Genomic DNA, 19,148 nt, shown 5'->3' on the forward strand with positions numbered 1-19,148 from the left:
GGTTGGATGGGGTAACACCTCCCACCTTGATGGGTAGGGTCTGTTGGGCTGAACAAACCCAAGTGCTAGTAAGAGCACCCAGGCAGCCTGAGACACTGAGTGCTTTGCCTTTTGTGGTGTTAAATTCAGCCCTGAGCCTGGCAGAGAGCAACTGCTTCTTCATCAACTGCCCTGTGCACCACTCATGCCCAGATACATCCTTCTCCAGGATGCTCCATGCTCTCACCCCTCTGAGCTCCACCATGGGCCCAGCTCCTGCCAGTCTCTCAGGACACATCCATCCAAGTCCTGCCCTGTCGGTGCAGCAAGTCCAGGCACCTGTGTGTCTGAAGCTGGGGCTCAGCTCTACCCAGTTCAAAGGAAATCAGCTGGTCAAAGTGCTGCATGTGCCCTGACATTGCACCCTTCACCTTCAGCTCTCCAGGCACCTGCTAGAGATGGGTCAGGATCCTCCCACCGTCTAGGTCACAGAGAAACAGGCACAAAGCTGCTGCCTCTCACCTGGCATTGCAGAAGGCGCAAGGGGCTACACTGAGACCAGAACCCAGGACTCCTGACGTGATTGTAGTGTTAATGTCTATCATGGACCTATTCCCTGCATCTGCAAAACTTGACTGGAGAGAAAGTCTTGCAATGTGCTATCCCCAACCGCGGCTGTTGAATTTGCCTTATGACTCACCTGTCATGACTGGCCCAAGGCTCTTGCTGCCGGAGGGAGGCTCAGCAGCTAGCAGTGCTCTCCAGCTGCTTGTCTGAGGCCCAGCCCAGAGTAGGTAGTGGGGAGGGCTCCTTGTGCAAAATAAGTGAGACTTCTACCTACCAAAGTGGAAAAAGGGAAGTTACAACATCAACCACATTTCTGTGCAGGATGGACCCCACCCAAAACAGCTGCAAAGAGGCATAATGAAAAGAAAGACAGAGCACCTTTTAGCTCAGGATCACAGCAGGGCTGTGCCCTGCTTTCACCTGTGCTTTCGCTCCAGGCTGGCACAAAGCCATGGAGAGGTCCCCAGGTTGAGAGCAAAGAGTGGTGATTTCTTCCATCAGCATGGCAAGCAGGGACTTGTCCTGGGAGTCCGTCCACTGCTTGACGAGTGGAGAGATCCCAGCCTGGATCAGAGCATAGGCAAGTGGAAAACGCAAAGGCATTTCATGCTGCAGGAAGTCACGTGCAAGCAAGAGTGGTTCTCACCAAAAGCTGAGGGCTCCATCCTCCACATTCACCCTTTCAATTGGTGTTTTGGGCTTTTCTATCAGCAGCATGGAAAGAAACACATGCTGATAAAGTCAGCAGATGACCCCAAGATTGAAGGAGCGGAAATCAGCAGGAAGGCTGGGCCATGAGTGCAGCGCAATCCAGAGAAGGGTGCACGTTCAGCACAAAGAGCACGCTCCCAAACGGGCTGGGCAGATGCTCGCGGCACAGCACTGGAATCAAAACGGTCAACGTGATCCTTGCACATCACCCCTGCTTTATTCTTGCTTCAGGCTGAGCCTCCAGCCAATGTGTCTGCTCAGGACAGAAGCAGTGGGGCGTCCCTAAAACATCAGAGGATGAAGAAACTTGCTTTGTTAGGGACCCTAAGTAGCTTCTCAAATCGCTTGCAGCATGTGAACAGTCTCAGGAACAAGATATCTGACAGGAACGAGCTCTTTGTCAGGGAGATCTGCAGAGAGTGTAGGGCAGGTGGGAGGCAAACGCTTTTGTTGGCAGGAGGGCTTGAGGCAGATAAGCAGCTGATACAGCTCAACACACCCATGGGGTGCCAGTCCTCTGGACCAGCAAAATATTGTAGGCTCTTCCTAATGCCCCTTCCACAAGCACATCAGGTGCTGCCTAAAAGGCAGGGCTGATTATTTTGTCAAGAGCTATTCCAGTGAGGCAAAACCTTGTTCCTTGCTCTGTCCTAGCAACTGGCTTGTTTGGCCTTTTCCATAAGTGGAGGGGGCTGAGTGCTTGTGAAGCATGCTGCAGTTTCACAGAACATCGCGAGGGAGGCCAGCTCTGGGACGCTGCCTGAGCTGTGGCGCAGCCCTTGCTGCTGCCCCTCCAGCACCCTCTCGCTTCTGCCCCCACCAACAGCCCGCTGAGCTCCCTGCCTCATGGCAAGTTGCCACACACCTCGAACGCTGCTCCCAGACCATGGCAAGTCAGGGCACAGTCCCATAGCCTGCCGAGGCTGGGGGGACTTGGGTCTCCTCCGCTCCAAGCCATCAGCTCAGCAGAGCAGGGCCTCGCCGGCTGGCACAAGGCCAGCCCCACACCTCCCTCAGGGCTGCTGCCGCCAGACCCAAGGCAGGGAGTCCCCAGCTCCACGGCTGGGGGCGAGCGAGGCTCCCCTTCAACTGGGCACCAATACAAGGGGGAGTTCCTGTTATTCTGGAGTGGCTCCCCATTGCTATCTGCACAGATGCAGGCTGAGCTTTATCTTGGTACTTCTCCTTTGCTGCCGTTTCAGTTCAGATGTTCTTTCTCTGAAATGAAGGGAGGTGGGGGAGGGACACCCCATCCTGCAATGTTTCTCATCTCTTTCCTTCAGATCAAGACTACAAGCTACTTGAAACTGCCTAATAGTTGTTGAGTGCTGGGCTTGGAGGGACCAGGGGAAGTATGGGGGGCCATTTGCAGCCCCCTGAACCCTCTGCCAGAACCGTGGCCGTAGCAGGTGTTCACGGATGCTGAGATGAAGCACCTTAGCAGCAGAAGCCCTGGAACCCTCCACAGCCTGCTCCTACCAAGGCCGACAGGAAGGTAAAAGCTCCTTGCCCCCAGAGGGAAGAGATTGTCTGCAGGCAGGGATGCCCAGAGAGGAGGAGGGCAGGAGCAGCCTGGAGACCAGCTCCTTGGGTTTGTGGCCAGTGGCATGCCCAGTCACTCCTGCCCTGAGACTGCCTGCCCCCGGAGGGCATCCAGCTCCACATTGTGGGGGGCCACAAGCAGCTGCAGGGGAAAGACAGCAAGCTACAAATGCAAGATAAAATGTCGATGGTTTCTGTTGAGGTTTTCCTGCTGTGCTGCTGCACAGTCCTGATTAAAACTTGTGTTTTCAGACATTCTGATTAAAAAAAATCCCTAGGTGAGGCACTTGGAGAGCTCTGCCTGGTGGGCCTAGCCAGGCAAATCCCCAACTGGCTCATGGACAGCTGGTACCCCCATCTCTGTCCCACAAGGCTTCCTCCACACCCACCCATCCACTGTGTGGCCCCAGCACAGGCCAACATCAGCCAACGCATCCACTCACCCGCAGGTGTTTTTCTGCTCCAGGAAGGGTGGAGATGCGCTGGTTTAAAAATGACTGATCACTTCTGGCAGTTGGTTGGTTGCATTTTCTAGCTTTGGTCTCTTCTACTGTGCAGCAGCAGGCAGTCATCCTTCCAGTGGCAGATCCCAGTCCCCAGCGTGGCAGGGATGCTTCTCACACCAGAGGAGCTGGGAAGAGCCAGCAAGGCTCCTCTGACTTGGGCTGACACCAGGTCCTGGAGACCTGGCCCTTCACAGTGCTCAAAGAATTGTCCCAGGCACAGTTGTGCCTGGGCATGAGCTCACTGAAACTGGTTGGTGGTGGTGGTGGGTCCCTGCAGGAAAAGAGTGTCTGCAGTGCATCTCTGGAGTTGAAGGAAGACAAGAACATGAAAGAGAAAATTTCAGGACCATCTCCTTTTGACCACATTAATGACCTTAAATGGCAAAGTTTTGTTGATTTCCTTAAGGAGCTTTTCTTTTGAAACCTGAATTTCCTCAATGTAAAAACATTAAACAGAAAGCAAACAGCTGCGTAAAATGCCCCTCCCCATCACCCCCAAAAAAGATAATTACTTGGAAGTCATCCCGATAAAACACATCATCAACGGGCCAGCCCAGACCCTGTCTGCCATGGTGTCACACGTTGCTCTCCTTTGTGACAGATTTGAGATTTTGACCTTTTGGCTGATCTGGAATGAAAGGCACTGAGTGTTTCCAGTGCTCAGTGCCGGTAGGATGGAAGCTTTGGAGGCACTCATCCTTCAGCGTCCCTCCACACTGAGCACGCCACAAATGCAGACTCCTGAGTCTCACTTCTTCTTTAACGTGTGGCGTTTCATGCACCTCCTGACAGCCGCTGGCAACTGCCAGAGCAGCAACCCCTCCCCGGGGCTGGATTTTGGCCTAGGTAGCTCAGAGGAGCTGGAGAAGCTGCGCCGTCTCAGTGCCTGGTCTCCAAATGCCGTGCCCAGCACTGGCTCTCATACTGTGCCTGGGACAAGCTCAGCTTTCCCCTAGCGCCTTCTTTCCCTGTAAGCGCAGCTCCAGCGAGCAGGCACATCGCCAGGAGGGGCTGCACGGTGCTCCTGCCACCCCTGCTCAGTGCGGGGCTTGGCCGGGCACGGTCAGCGTGGTGTGACCAAGGCCATGAGGCCGCTCCAGAGACCTGGCTGGAGCCTCTGGCCTAGAGTTCCCCGTGCAGGACCCATTAAATCCCTTATTTAAGCTCGCCCGCACTGCTCTGCACCCTCTGGGGCAGGGCCTAGATCATTGCTAGACCTGTCACCACAGGCTCACAGCTGAGAGCTGTTTATTCCAATGTTCATGCGGGGATGGCAGGGAGGAGCCAGTCCTCACCCACGAAACAGGCCAGGGAGGGCTCAGCGTAAACAGCAGGGTGATGCCTGCGCAAGGGGGAGCTGACAAGGGTGCGGTTCCAAGCACCACACAGAGGAAATCGGGCTGGTTTGAAACCTAATCTGAGCACTGTAGAGGAAGGACAAGCAACACACCTCCCTGCGGTTAGCGCTGCCTGGCTGGGGCAGGGGCAACGTGTTTACGGGCAGCAGGGCTGGGGCTGCTGCACTGTGTCTGGAAAGCATAAATTTATTCCAAGCTCTGCTACTTATCATCCTGTGCATCACTTCCTCCACCTGCTGTTTCTCCTCCCTGCTTGTTATACATAAGAATACTAAGCAGTTTGGGGCAGAGAACTGCTGTCTGGTTTCTACTGGCTGCAGCGTAGCCCGGCCCTGGTACTGCTGACCCACCAGCTGTTACAGAGCAAGAAGTAAACTCAAACGGCCCATGGCATCTGAGCTCGCCGCTTTCAGCTCAGCACTGCTGGGATCAAGGGGAAAGCAAGACCTTTGCACAAGGTTACTGCAGGATACAGACTCATGGAGAGAGCTTCTGCCAGGGGTCAGAGTGCAGTGGGAACCCAGCATTTGGGAGTAAGGTTTTAATCACACAAAAGCCCTGGTGCCCAAGGACTAGCACGCAGGATAGCCCATGCTCCCAGACCTCGCCGCCCAAGTTAGTACAGCCCTACCGTGAGCCCACTGGCTCTTCTGATGTGCTGGAGACTGCTCTGGGCAGTAAGAGAGGGGTATATTTATCTGTTGGTTTGTTTATACGCACACACATACTCTGGTTTTATTTCCAGGAACTGTTTCAGGGGTTTTCCATTCTCATACCACAGCTCTCCCTCAGATGCCCTCCTCCCAGCAATGCAAACTAACTGGCAGATCGGCCCCACTGCCTCGCTGCTGCCCTCCTGGGACACTTGCCCTGTCAGCTTGCCCATGCCCCCAGCATGAGTACCCTGCTGCCAGCTTGCCCGGAGTCCCCCAGCTTCAAGCCCTGGCTGGGAGCAATGAGGACTGGCCCAAGCAGACAGGGGAGGAAGGGCTGGGAGAGATGAGTGTTGTGCCTCTCTGACCCGTAAGCAGGGCACCAGAGGGCATCTTCTCAGAGATGGGAAAAATCAACCCAGCAGCAGCTCGCTGGGCACGCTGCAGGCAGAAGCAACGACAGCACCCAAGCACTGTGCTTGTGCCAGGCCGGCAGGACTGCTCACACAGGGCACATCTGCCACAAAGCAGCGCCCTTACTGTGTGCCAAAGGTGTTCTTAGGACAGGTCTTCCTCCTGATCCACTCTCCTTTGCTGGGAGCCTTGGAGCTGTACGTGCTTCTTAACCTGAAATCACACTCAGCAGGAAGCAAAGCTGAATCATGTCTTGGGCAGGCACAGCTTGTCACAGACCTACACTAGGACTGGTAACCAGAGACTGCTCCAGAGAGGGTGATTTAGGAATAAAGCAAGCCTCATTTTCAAGTGACGTGCGGCCCCCTGAGGAGTGTTGGCAGAAAGTGTCCCAGGGAATGGGCACACAGTCAGGGTCTTCGGGTAGAAAAATCTCCCATAGCAGGACCAAGGATTTGGGGATGGAGGGGGTGCAGGGGGCAGGGAAGAGGGAGGCAATGAAGCTAATTGTTCTATTGCCTTTGTCTGTTGTGTTTTTTCATCAGTTCCTGGCTGCAGTTACAAACCCAGATTAGCTTATTTGAACCAGGTGCCTGCAGAAAATCTGTAGTGACCTGAACCAGAGCTTCTGGGAGGATTCCTGCCTAGGTGAACAAGATTTAAGTATCCCAAGAATTAAAAAGAGGCACTACCCCTTACCTCCCCAGCTCTCCCCATCCTTTCACTAGCAAATTGTCTGTACACACAGTAGAGGAAGGTGGTTTGGAGTAGATGCTTTGCTTAAGAACGGCCAGCCACAGCTAGCCATTGGGCATGAGAGGAGAGCGCTGCTCCAGTTTTAGCGGCTAGCATGCTGGCCAGAGACCTGGCTGCCCTGCCTTGCAAGTGCTCACACAAGACAGTGGCACTGTCCCTCCTTGGACTCTGTCCCTCTTGTCACATAAGCACAGCCTCTGGGGATGAGCAGTGGCCGTGGCCAGGCAATTGCCTACTGGTTTTCCCCTAAGCCAGACTTTGGTGCTGAAGGGGCAAAGCAAGGGAAAGGGCTGGACCTCTGGGCTCAGAGAAAATTTTTGGAGAGCATCTGTGGGAAGGTTTAATCCTGGCCATCACTCAAAATAGGCGGGATAAGGCCAGATGCAGGAGGTGTGCAGAACCTGGCTGCGCTCTCATGACAGCTTTTGTCCTCATTGCAGCAGAGAAGCTGCGTGGCTCCAGTGCGGCACCCTGTCCCCTCCTCTGTGGCCTCTCTCTGCTATGGCTGTCTCCAGCCCCTTGGATGCTCTTGTGCTGGAGCAGAGTCAAGAGTTGTTGAAAGTCTGTGAGCATGGAAAAGATGTCCTTCCAGTATGCAACATGCAACACCCCCTGAGCAGAGCCGACACTTCACACAGCATCAGCCCTAATATATTTATGCTTTGCTGTGGGCACACAACTGCCCACAAGCCCTAGGGAGCAAGAAACAATGCAGCAAACTGGAACAACCTGGCAGTGGGGAAAATTAAGGTATATAAGGGCTAGGCAGTGCAGAGAGAAAGGACAACTTTAAACAACACAGGACTGTATGGCACAGCTCGTTCCGAGGTTGCAGCCTGAGGCTCAGGCAGCTCTTCATACAAAGGCTCAGCTACCATCACAAGACACGCTTAGGCAATTGGAGGCCCAAAGATCAGAAGGAAAGTGTGGACAGCCACCAGCTAAGGCAGTGTGAGAGCTGGGAACAAGAATGCAGGTGTCCTGAGCCCCAGGTCCATGCCCTTGACACAAAGATTTGGTCACCTCTTTGAAATAGGGTCACCTGGGGCAGCACAATGGTGGTTTCTGTCCAGGACCACAAGGCCAGGAAGGGACAAGCGCAGCAGGATTGGTGCTTAGTTTAGCATTTGACCAAATCAAACTTTGCTAGGGGCAAGGTGAAGACAGCAATAGCAGGCTGGTTTGCAGGCAACTTCAGGTCAAGGAAGGGAGGGAGCAGAGAATCCAGAGCAGAGTAGATGAAGGTTTCCCCTGGTCCCATTTGAACAGATGTGCCAGTGGCCAGAACAGCTGCAGAGGGGAAACCACAGAGGGGAAAGAGCATCTGCAGTCATTGAGCTTGCCAACAAAGCATGAAGTGACCTGACCACCCCCAGGAGCAAGTGGCATGAACTACTGAAGGTACAGTATGAGACAGCCAGATTGCCAGAGCTCAAAGACACCATGCTTTGAAGCAGGTGGATGTGATTTGTCCTGCAGCCAAACTGCAGGAGAAACGCTAAATCACACCTTAAAAATACCCTAGGACACCTCTCCTCATCACCCCTGAGGCTCTGGGGCTGCGGCGTACCACGCTCTCTCTGTCCGGTCTTTCTGTCCTGCTCTATCACTCATCAATCGCAGCCTCAGGACACGTGGGGCATGTGAGCAGGCCGGGGCAGCAGAGATGCAGATAGACCTGCAGGGATGCTGCAGTGCTCTGATTAGCGCAATCAGGCCATCACACACGGTTTCCTGGCTGCTGGGTGCAGCTGGCCCCAGGGTATAAAACCAGCCCTGGGGCACTAGGAGGCTCAAAGTTCCACACACCTTGGAAGGAGCATCCAGCTGTGGGAGGAGATGTGCCAGGCCCAGCTACTGCTGGCTCTGCTGGGCATCTTTCCTGCCCAAGGGCCAGTGCCAGTAAGCTGGGGTGCCGCAAGCTGCTGCGAGTGAGGCTGCTGGTCTGGGCTCTGAGCACAGCGGCCACCGGCTCATTCTGCAGTGGGGTGTCTTGCAGGTGCTCTACAGGGTCAGACTGTGCGGGGCCACGAGGCTCAGCCCCACTCCCGCCCTGACGTGACATACCTGAATGTAGGGAAGTTAGCCCGCGGAGGCTTCCTGGTGGCCCCTGACTGGGTGATGACAGCTGCGCACTGCATGGGGTGAGTACTTCGTACACGGGCTTTATCCCCTTCTTCATTGCCTAACCTGTGAGGTCCATCACTGGAGTAATTTTGGAGTAGGTTTCTCGCCCTTCTGTGCTAGGCACTTCTCTCCCCCTGCCTGCAAAAGGGGAGGGACACGGGTGAGACCCAACCTATTTTCTCCCTTCTCACCTCTGCTGCCACAGCCAGGAATGCCACGGTCATTCTTGGGGCTCACAACATCCATGAACCAGAAACAACCCAGCAGATCCGGGGAGTGCTCAGATACCACCAGCACCCTCAATACGACCCCAACGCTGTGTCTAATGACATCATGCTGCTCAAGGCAAGGCAGACCCGCAGCAGGCAGCGGGTCAGAGGGTAGAACGGGGCTGTGGGTGTAGCAGGGTCTGGGCAGAGCCCATCATTGCTGTTAGCTCCTTCTGCACACCATCAGCTGCTTCTGCCCATGAGTGCTGGAGGCGGGCAGGAATGGGAGGGACCTGGGAGGGGGCCGTGGGCAGGGCTTGGAGCCCTACACCCTATTCGCAGCAGCTCACCAGGGCTTGCAGTGCTGTATGTCCTTCTAGACCTCTGTTACCATGGTAACAGAGGCACAAAGTGCTGTTCTGCTGTTCTGCTCAGAGCCTTCTCCAAAAACCTTTCTTTCTACCAGCTGGCAGCAAAGGCTGCTCTTGGTGACTACGTCAACACCATCCCGCTGCCCAAGACCAGCAGTGACCTCCCCACAGGCACCAAGTGCAGTATAGCTGAGTGGGGCCTGGCTGATGACAGCCAGGCAACCAACAAGCTCTTTGAAACTAAAGCCTCCATCTACAGCCGCAGGAAATGCATCCGCTTCTACCCACATCTCAACACTGGCATGATCTGTGCCAGCAGCTTCCATGAGCTCAGGGATTCCAGCCAGGTACGGGCTGCAGCAGGCTGCGGGCTTGGCTGCGGGGCCGGCAGGTTCTCTGGTAGAGGGGTTTCTGCTAGCACAGACTTGGCTGGCTCCCAGGAGAGGTGACAAGCATTTGATTTGTAGCCCCCATGTGGACTAGCTCTCTGGATGCCCTGACACCCCTGTCCATGCAAAGCCCCAGCTCACCTCTTCTGGACAACTCCTCCCACATGGTGAGCGTGTGGGGCAGGAGCAGAGCTGCAGAGCCAGAGCGAACAGACAGCCCTGCTGGCAGTGCCTGGGCAAGGAGGGACCAAGGGGAAACCTGTTCCCACAGGGAAGACGCCTCTAAAACCATTCTTTCGTCTGTCCTCAGGGAGATTCTGGTGGGCCCCGGTATGCAATAAGGTGGCACAAGGCATTTTTCCTTTGGGTACGACATCCCACCCACGGCCTACACCCGCATCTCCATCTGCCCTGGATCAAAAAAACCCAGCAGAAGTAGCTCCAACATTGCTCCAACATTGGTGTGGACCTGGACACTGCAATGGTTTTCTTCCTGCCCCTGCTGAAGGCTTGACTCCCTCCTCTCTCCTTGGGAACCTGAGTGACCTGATCAGCAAGGGTCCCCTTCTTTCTGTTCCGAGGCTGATGGCTGTCTCATTCCCTGCCCGTCTCAGACAGCCAGTTCAGGGTCAAGTTAAATCACCCTGGCAGAAGCGGGGATCATCCCAGATGGCACCAGAAAAAGGCTGTGCTACAACAGACCCCATCCCTGCTTGAACCTTGCTGCACTTAAAACACCTACAGTAAATGCAGAGCTGCATTTCCCAGCATGTCGTCTTCTTCCTTGTACCTTGCACCAGGGAGGGGGGAGGCAGGGTCTAGTTGGTCTAAGTGAGATGTCACCCAGTTGGGACAGAGGCAGCTGTAGCTCTGCATCCACTGAATTACTGGCAGACTTGGAGGACAAGAGCCACAGTTGCCCTCCCTGGGGTCATGGGCATAGGCGTGTTGCAGGAAGTAAAACTTCCCAGGTAGAAATGGGCTGGGAAAAGTGATGTGCACACAATCCATTCACCAACTTCAGCAATGTCTGGGAGCACCTGCCTAGGAGCAGCTGACAGCCAGGATGCGGTGTGTCAGCAGGGACCAGGGTCAAAAGCTGCCATTCCCTGCAAAGTAATGACTGTCCCCTCTGCAGGGACCTCGCGCCTGGGTGATGTTGCACCCTAAGACATTGGGCAGCCAAGACAGCAGGCTGGGTCACAGGGGAAACTGGGCTAATCTTTTCAGCTGTCTTAGCTGTAAGAGGCTCCAGCAGGTGAAGGGAGCCAGACTTTTTGTGGACTGTGCTGTTCCTGTTCTCCCTTGGGTGTAGGGCAGGTGGCGGCTAAGATCCGAGGGATGGTGTTTTAGGATCCCAGCAAGGAGGCACACTGAAAGTCTCAGCTGTTGCACACCAGTGCTTTTAGTCTTTGCCTCTGCCATTCCCCAGCAGCCACAGTCCTCCATCTCCTAAACAGCAACATGATGTCAGGAGTAGAGGCATGGCTACAGTCTCTGAAAGGATTGTACTGAAAGGGTTGGTAAAGGATAAGGAGTTGATAAAGGGTTCACAAAAGCGCCTGACCCCATGCCACTTCCTCCTTTCTTCCCATGCCATCTACTGGGGGAGAGCCCAACTCTTTCCCTGGAGAAGGCAAGGGCGAGTCCTGTCTGGGACCTGTCTGCCTTGGAGCTTGTTGGCATGTTTCTGTCCCTCTCAGGAAGGCAAGCCCAGCCCAAGCAGTCCAGCACAAGCAGAGACTGTTCTAGCAGTAGCACAAAATGAAAAGGGTTTATGACTTTCCCCTCAGCCAGGTGGTGCTCAGAGGCAAGATGCTCCTCCCCACAGAGGATGCTTTAGCACCATTTTCAGGTAGCCCTGGCACTAGAGTCAGAATGGCTTGCACTGGGTGTAAAGCAACCTGCCTAAACTCTGAGCCCTACTGTCCTTTGTTCCAGGTAGTTTACGACAGTCTCTCTCCTACACAGATAGGAGAGTTCTAGACACTTTCCTGGAGGAGATGAAAAGGGGCAGAAACAGTGCACTGGTAAATAACTGAGCTGCAGAACTCCCTGGTGCAGGATGACAGATGTCTGTGCAAATCCAAGACGACACTAGACTGGTTTGCGGTGGGGAAACCCGGTGGGGAATTTTAAACATACAGAAACCATGTGCAGTTCAAGGGATCAGGTTGCTTGCCCTGTTGTCATAGTCTTTCCTAGGCTCCCAGTAGCCACCTCCATCACAAGGAGGAGACGGCCTGCACTCCAGCCCTGGATGTATGCGCCTATGGCCTCCCCGTTCGTGCCTGGAGCAAAGGGAAAGACGGCACCTTTGCCTTCAGTGCCCGGGGAACCTGAGAAGGGTCCATGGTTTGGGCTTCTGCTAACAGCTACTATCAGCTAGGAAATCTGCAATTGAGAAGGCTGCAACTGCTTATCTGCGTAGTACAAATCTTTGTCACGGCAGGGTTTTCCTTGAAGCTCCAGCTGCTGCAGTCTTTGCACGAGAATGACAGCTTTTAGCTTAAAAAGGGGTTTTGCCCTGTGGCACTGGGGGCAGATAGGAAAGCAAATTTACTGGCAGTCAGCGAGTGCAGCAAGGACATGTATCAGCCCCATTTCATCACAGCCAAAGAACAACCACTGCTGGGGCGAGTGCATAGGCATGCCTATAGAATCACAGCATAGCGGGGGCTGGCAGGGACCCCTGGAGCTCACCCCGTCCCACCCCCTGCTGGAGCAGGCACCCCCAGAGCAGGGGCACAGGGCCGCGTCCAGGCGGGGGGTGAATGTCTCCAGGGAAGGGACCCCACAGCCTCTCTGGGCAGCCTGTGCCCCTGCTCTGGCACCCGCACAGGGAAGGGGTTTGGCCTCATGTTCAGGGGGAGCTTCCCGTGTTCCAGCTTGTGCCCGTGGCCCCTTGGCCTGGCGTTGGGCACCGCTGAAAAGAGCCCGGCCCCATCCCCCTGACACCCACCCTTCAGATATTTATAGGCATTGATGAGATCCCCCTCAGCCTTCTCTTCTCCCGGCTGAACAGACCCAGGTCCCTCAGCCTTTCCTCACCAGGGAGATGCTCCAGCCCCTGATCCCCTTGGCAGCTCTGCGCTGGCCTTGCTCCAGCAGTTCCCTGCCCTTCCTGAACTGGGGGGCCCAGAACTGGCCGCAGCCCCCCAGATGTGGCCTCACTGGGGCAGAGCAGAGGGGGAGGAGAACCTCCCTCGCCCTGCGGCCCACACTCAATTTTATGCACCCCAGGACACTGTTGGCCTTGGCCACAAGGGCCCGGTGCTGGCTCATGATCAACTTGCCGTCCGCCAGCACCCCCAGGGCCTCTCAGCAGAGCCGCTCTCCAGCAGGTCCCCCCCAGCCTGTGCTGGTGCGGGGGGCTGTTCCTCCCCAGAGGCAGGACCTTACGCTTGCTTTTGTTGAATTAATTCCCTGAGGCTCCCCCGGGCCCAGCTCTCCAGCCTGCCCAGCCCTCGCTGGATGCCAGCACAGCCCTCCGGTGCATCAGCCGCTCCTCCCGGCTCGGTATCGCCAGCGAACTTGCTGCGGGGACGCTCGGTCCCTTCATCCAGGCCATTGATGAATACATTGGCTAGAACTGGATCCAGTACAGTGGTGAGGCAAGGGGACATCCATGGGGCTGGGGGGGGGTGTGTTCAGTGATTTGCCACCAGCCCTTCCTCCCGCACAGTCCCTCTCACCATGGGCTGGAGGAAGAAGTGCAGCTGCCTTGGGGCCTGGTCCAGGGAAGCCAGATCCCCACCATGCACTGCAGAAAGGCACCGGGGACTTGTTTGGCATTTAAGTCACTGCCTGCTAGGGCGCGGCCAGCATTGGCTGTGAGGTGCTTGGACATGACCCTTCCCAGAGGAGCAAGACCATCTTCAGGGAGTTGTGTCTTCAGGTTCTCTCTAGCTTGTGAAGGGGCAGAATCCCAAACCCACATCCCTGGTGTCTATCCACCCTCAACACAGAGGGAAAGTGAGCCGCTGCCCCGGGGTCAAGGAAGCGTCCGCCTGTCTTCTCTCACATTGGCTGGTAAGAGACAGCAAACTCCTCAATTTACAATTACATTGTTGGTGAATAATTACGTCTGGAAAGAAACACAAAATGGTGTCTTTTCCTGTGCAAAGCAAAGCCCTAAGTCAGCAGCTGGTGCAGAACAGAGCCCTCATGGCAACAGCAGCAGTCATGCTGCTGTGGGCCACGCTCACGAAGCTGCCAGAATAACTTCTTGCCCTCAAATAGCCACGACCATTATGGTGTTATAAATGCACTAACAGTGATTTTGCTCTATTAGCCAGGACCACACCTACTGAGAAAGAGCAGGAGGGCCCTCAACTGCCACTGCACGGTCTTTGGAACTGGTACATTGAGTAAAAAAAATAAAAAATCTTGTTCTTGTAAGACTCGTGATAAAAATCAAGAGACTTTGCAAGTGCACAACAACAAATACAAGCCGCAAGGGAAAAGCCCACTGGCAGGCAAATGGATGAGGGTGGCTATGGTCCCTATAGCTTCCAGCGCAAAGGCAATGGGTTAAAATTGGCTCTGGGATTAGAAGGATGTCAGATACCCCAGATCAGGTCCAGGATGAAGGTGGGTTGATGCCCAAGGCTAAAGCTGACTGAATTCCCCTCTTAGATCGCTGAGGCATGCAATTTGCAGATAGATTAATCAGATGAGTCTGACCTCTGTGGTTTCCTGGAGTCTAGTCTCAGGCTATAAAACCTTGCTGGGAGCAGGAACAGACCCCAGCTGCAGCCTCACCTCCAAGAGAGCCACTGAAGCTGAAAACGCTGCGATGAAGCACCTGCAGAAACTCCTGCTCTTTCTCCTGCTGGTGACATGCCCTCCAGCCAAAGCCAGTAAGTAGAGCAGCCAGAGGTGGGGAGGGGGCTGGGGAAGGAAGAGTCCCAAAGAGCACGTCCTGTGCCCTGTTTCCTCCGATCCCTTCATCCTCAGTCCAATTCATTTCAGGTTATTCCTGGAATTGGAGGGAGAGAGGAGGTGAAGCCAAGACTCCCTCCACACCCTACATGGCCTATCTTCAAGGAAAGAACAACCAATTCTGCGGAGGCTTCTTAGTGGCCCCGAACTGGGTGATGACAGCAGCTCAGTGCTTCGTGTAAGTTTTTGCTCTGTTCATACAGCACCTGGTGCAACAAGGCTGTCACACTGCCATGACCTGGGTAACACCTCCCAGAGGGTGGTCTAACAGTTTGAATCACTTCCTTCAGAGCTGTGGTCAAACTCTTTCCCTAGCAGGGAGTGCAGGCTGCACTGCTGGGACAGGGCAAGGCTGTGGGGGCTGGCACTGAAACAGGAGGGGTCTGTCTGCTGCTCTCCCTCGAGGCATCCTTCCCCACGTCCCTCCCCAGCCCATGTTCAGATACTCACCTTTGTTATTCCCAGACGTAAGCAACGAGAAGTCAGAGCAGCTTCTTCCCTTGCTGTCACTGACCTGCTGGCAGAGCAGGGACTGCTGGTGTCAGGCTTTGCCCTTTCTGTCACCAAGACGCCCAAGACTGTTATCAGAATTAATAATCTTATAAGCAAGGTGCTTGTCTAGCTCTCTTCTGTCCCTCCAGCTGGATAAATTGGGGCATGGAGGTGCCAGAGGTCTTTTCTAGATGCACATGACTCTGGGTGTAGCTGCTATACTCCTCAGGGCTGACAGCTCTGTCCTAGTGCTAGTAACGCAGGCTCCGGGCCAGTCCCCACATCTGAGCAGCAGAAACGATGATCAGCAGAAGCCAGGAGCCTGGATGCCCAAATCCCACCTGCTAGATTGAAAGGACCTCCCACCCATACCCAGGGTCCCTCACAATTTTCCTAAGTCAGCCCCTCTTGCAGATGATGTAGAGGCCAGTAAAGGTACATTGGCCCAGAGCAGGGTCCTGATTTAGAAATCCCTCCTTCGTGCCATGGGCCTACGAAGCATGGACCAACAGTCCTCATACCTTCGTACACAGCAGCAGCATTGGAGCAAATCTGCTCAGCTCGAGATCCAGAGGTAAAGTAACCCTTGCAGAGCTCCAGTCTGTCAGATGGGAACTTGCTCTGCCGCTCGGCTGGGTAGATGCGCTGGCAGAACTCCTTGCTCCCACCATTCTTCCTTAAAGCCCAGCCAGTCTCTCTGGGCCGTGCCCCTGGAACATGTGCCTCAGTGTTACCAGGGAAGGCAGAAGAAAGCTTATGACATACTCTGTGCTTGATTTTACCAGACACAAACCGCTGACTGTCATCCTTGGAGCCCACACAATCCAGAAGAGAGAGGATAGCTGGCAAACATTTGAAGTCCAAGAGTATCACTGCCACCCAGGCTTCATGAGTCCTAAGATGGGAAATGACATCCTCTTGCTGAAGGTAACCACCTGCCTGGTCCTGTCTGCCTGATGTGCAGGGCTGAGCTGTAACCCTGGAACAGGAGGGTACAGCCTTGGTCACAGGGCATTTACAGACCAAGCACTTACTTCTGTATTTTCTGTCCCCCTGCCCAGCTGAAAGGCAATGCCACCAGCAACAGATACGTTGAGACCATTCCCTTGGAAAAATCAAAAGTCCCTGGTGGGACTGAGTGCAGCATAGCCGGCTGGGGCTACAAAACAACCACTGCCACGTTACGTGAAGCCAATGTCACCATCATCAAAAAAAGGGACTGCCTCAGCCACTTCCCTGGACTTGCTGACAACTTGATTTGCGGCCACAGTGAATCTCCTGGGGTACCTGAAAAGGTCAGTCTCTGACTTAGGGAGTAGAAGGCTGCGGGGGAGGTTTCAGCCAGGTGCTGGGCACAAACCTGATCCGGGCTAAAAACTTAACTGAAAAGGTACTGTCTAAAATTGCTTATTGTTGGCCCCTCAATCTCTGCCCCCCCCCCTCCAATCACTCCGTGCTTCCTCACCAGCATCCCTCCCTCTTGCTGTCCTGGCACAAGAGGTGCCCTGGGTCTCGATCTCCAAGGATCATACCCTTGGAGGGTCAGCAGCGTTCCTGCTGACTGCATCACGCTTGTGCCAGCCCTGGGCCAAGCGGAAGGGACAAGGGAATCCTTGTCTTCTCACAGCAGTGGGCCTAGGTGTCTGCAACAGCACAGCAACACAACAGCTAGGCCAAAGAGGGGTTTGCCCCAAGTCTCATAGCTGGCCTGAGTGCATTTTGTAGTGCTCTGCAGCCAACAGAAGGGCAGAAATGACGTGATGCTTTAAGCTTCAGTGTTTGCCCAGCTGTAGTCGTGCTTGGTCCCGTGTTCGGTCCCAGGCAAAACTGCCAGTGGTGCCGTTTGGACCCAGAGCTATCTACATCCATTGCGAGTCTCCGGGGGAAGCTCTGTCCTGATATTTACAGCCTACCTGTTCTTTGCGAATGCATCCCTTTCCTGGGGACCCCTCATAAATCAACACTGATCTCTCTTCTCCCCCATTTTACAGGGTGATACTGGGGATCCACTTGTCTGCAACAAAGCAGCCTATGGCATCTTCTCCTATAAGCATAACAATTGGCCTGGTTTCTACACACACATTGCTCCTTACCTTCACTGGGTCTACAGTGTCATGAAGTCAGCATGACCCTACTCTCCCCCAGCTGCTGCCCTGGAAAACTCATGCTTCAAGGGCCCCATGCTCAGCTGCTTTTTCTTACCTTCTCCCTTGGAAACATCTTCCACTGATGCTCACGGACATGGCAAGGACTTCTCTCTGGCAAAGCCAAACCCTGGCAGCGGGGGCTTGGCGCAGAGGTTGCACCTCGGCTGTGTTTGTTCCCTGTGCGAGGCTAGGGAGTGCCCGTTGACACAGTGTGTGCTCCCACACTGCTGCTCTGATTTACCCCTTTGTCAAGCCGCTTGTGGCTACAGCGCTAGAAAGGAAGCAACAGGACAGCCTTGAGTGGGGTGACAGTAGCTGTTGGGGTGTCTGCCATCCTTTGGGGAAGGCAGTACAATTAGATCGGGGGGATCCAAAGAGCAGCCTCCTCCCTGCCCCTTGTATTTGTGACACCAGACGTCTGGGTCTCCTTTGCCGCAGCCCTGGGGTTAGAGGATTGCCCAGCTCCAAGGAAGACACTTTCAGCTCCTGCTTCACTCTGCCGCTGCTGCTCTCCCCCTACCTCTGAAACCTGCTGCCTCCTTTCTCCCCTCTTCCTGTAGCTCCAGTGTTGTAAGAATACGTAAAAACAATAAATTGCATCTGCGTTTGAGAGCCTTTTTCCTTCCATGATTTGGATTTCTTTCAGCCACTGGCTCCAGTCCTAAAGAGCTCAGAAGCAAGTCACTGCTCAAACAGCTGAATCCCAAGCTGGAAGTTTCTACACTAACCAGTGGCCTCCATTTTCTGTCCCGCCTAAACCCCCAGAAGAGGCGTCAAGCCTGTCTTTCAGGGCAGGGGGAGCCTCTTGGCCGCCTCTCCCCAGTGTCGAGCGCTTAGGCAAAACTGGAAAAGACGGTAATCAGTCATCTCCTGGCAGGAGATCGTCTTCCCCCCATATGCTGCAGCGTGAGCAGGCAGGAAAGAAGAACCACGCAGGGGAGGGGGCCCTGAGCGCGAGGGGCTCCCGGGGCTACGCGAGCACTTGCAGCGCGTGCCCGCTGATGTTGCACGGGGACAGAATTAGCCCATCCCATCACAGGGCAGCCTGCCCGCAGAGCACGGCAGAGTCAGGAAGGCGGCTCTCGGCCCTGCAGCGCCCGAGTGCTCTGTGAGACAAGCTGCGCCATGGGGCTGTGCCAAGCCTTCTGCTGCCTCCAGTTCACGCGGGCTCTCGCGCACCCCGGGCAGCGGCAGCTCACGTTGACGACACGCGTTTGGCTGCTCCAGCCACGCAGCTGCCTGGAGGAGCGCATTACCACAGAAGGAGGTGAAGTACTGGGCTGCATCTCAGGCAGCAACTGTGTCCTCCAGGGGGGTTTGGTTTTGCTCAGGAAGAGGATCCCCGCTGTGCTCCGGGGCCAGGACAGCCCCGTGCAGGGCCAGGCTCTCCACCACTCCATTCTGCAGTGAAGGGGGTGCGCGCACAGGCTGCTGTCCCTCTCAGGCAGATGTCCAGCTCAGCAACCTCCCAGAGCAAGCTGCCAAACTCCACAGCCCCGCTGCAGAGCGGTGATGGCAGAGGTGGCACACATTCCTCACTGACACTCACCCACCTGCCTGGAGCACCCTACGAGCTCCTTCGCCAGCACCTCCCGGCACAGCCTGTGAGCTTCTTGCCTTCTTGCGGTTGGCTTCCAGGCAGCAGTCACATTCACTGAGGGAGGCCAGATATATGAAAGCAATCACAGTCTCGAAGCAGCAGACCCATTTCCTCTGCTCTGACTTCTGCCCACCCACATTCCTGATCCTGCCAGGGCAGAGGGTCAGCCAGGGGCAGGGGCACGATGTTTTCCCCCTTGGGCAGGCAGTGCCTGGGACCACGGCTTTGACAGGGATCACAGGCTCGGAGCCCCCCAGGACTGTGCTGCCACATCTCAACAGGTTACCAGGCATCAAGTGAGTTACTAAACGTAATGCCAGACGCACTCTTAGCCTGCCAAGAGCAAGTGAGCAGAAGCCTTACCAAGCCACCTCTTGGGCAGA

At 55.1% G+C, this 19,148-nt stretch overlaps 2 protein-coding genes across 2 annotated transcripts; both read left to right on the plus strand.

Annotated features, from left to right (window-relative positions):
* The first annotated feature begins 3,979 nt into the window (after window positions 1–3,979).
* On the plus strand, window positions 3,980–10,330 carry LOC104048109 (mast cell protease 1A-like). Its single transcript, XM_064469897.1, is given in 9 exon segments — window positions 3,980–4,231; window positions 8,238–8,388; window positions 8,486–8,630; window positions 8,823–8,958; window positions 9,289–9,540; window positions 9,893–9,908; window positions 9,911–9,937; window positions 9,940–9,984; window positions 9,987–10,330. Coding segments are annotated over 9 exon segments (1,059 nt in total). The 3' UTR covers window positions 10,022–10,330.
* Window positions 10,331–14,257: 3,927 nt separating this feature from the next.
* On the plus strand, window positions 14,258–17,718 carry LOC104044866 (chymase). Its single transcript, XM_009504759.2, has 5 exons — window positions 14,258–14,444; window positions 14,557–14,704; window positions 15,804–15,945; window positions 16,080–16,313; window positions 17,010–17,718. The coding sequence occupies exons 1-5, from the start codon at window positions 14,258–14,260 to the stop codon at window positions 17,145–17,147; spliced, it is 849 nt and encodes a 282-aa protein (XP_009503054.2). The 3' UTR covers window positions 17,148–17,718.
* The last annotated feature ends 1,430 nt before the right edge of the window (window positions 17,719–19,148 follow it).

This window comes from Phalacrocorax carbo, chromosome 19 (genome assembly GCF_963921805.1).
Source record: "Phalacrocorax carbo chromosome 19, bPhaCar2.1, whole genome shotgun sequence".
NCBI lineage: Eukaryota > Metazoa > Chordata > Aves > Suliformes > Phalacrocoracidae > Phalacrocorax > Phalacrocorax carbo.

Coding starts and splice junctions, on each gene's coding strand:
- LOC104044866 (XM_009504759.2), top strand. CDS start 14,258: ATGAGTCTGACCTCTGTGGTTTCCTGGAGTCTAGTCTCAGGCTATAAA. Junction 14,445..14,556: donor ATGCCCTCCAGCCAAAGCCA/GTAAGTAGAGCA, acceptor AATTCATTTCAG/GTTATTCCTGGAATTGGAGG. Junction 16,314..17,009: donor CTCCTGGGGTACCTGAAAAG/GTCAGTCTCTGA, acceptor CCCATTTTACAG/GGTGATACTGGGGATCCACT.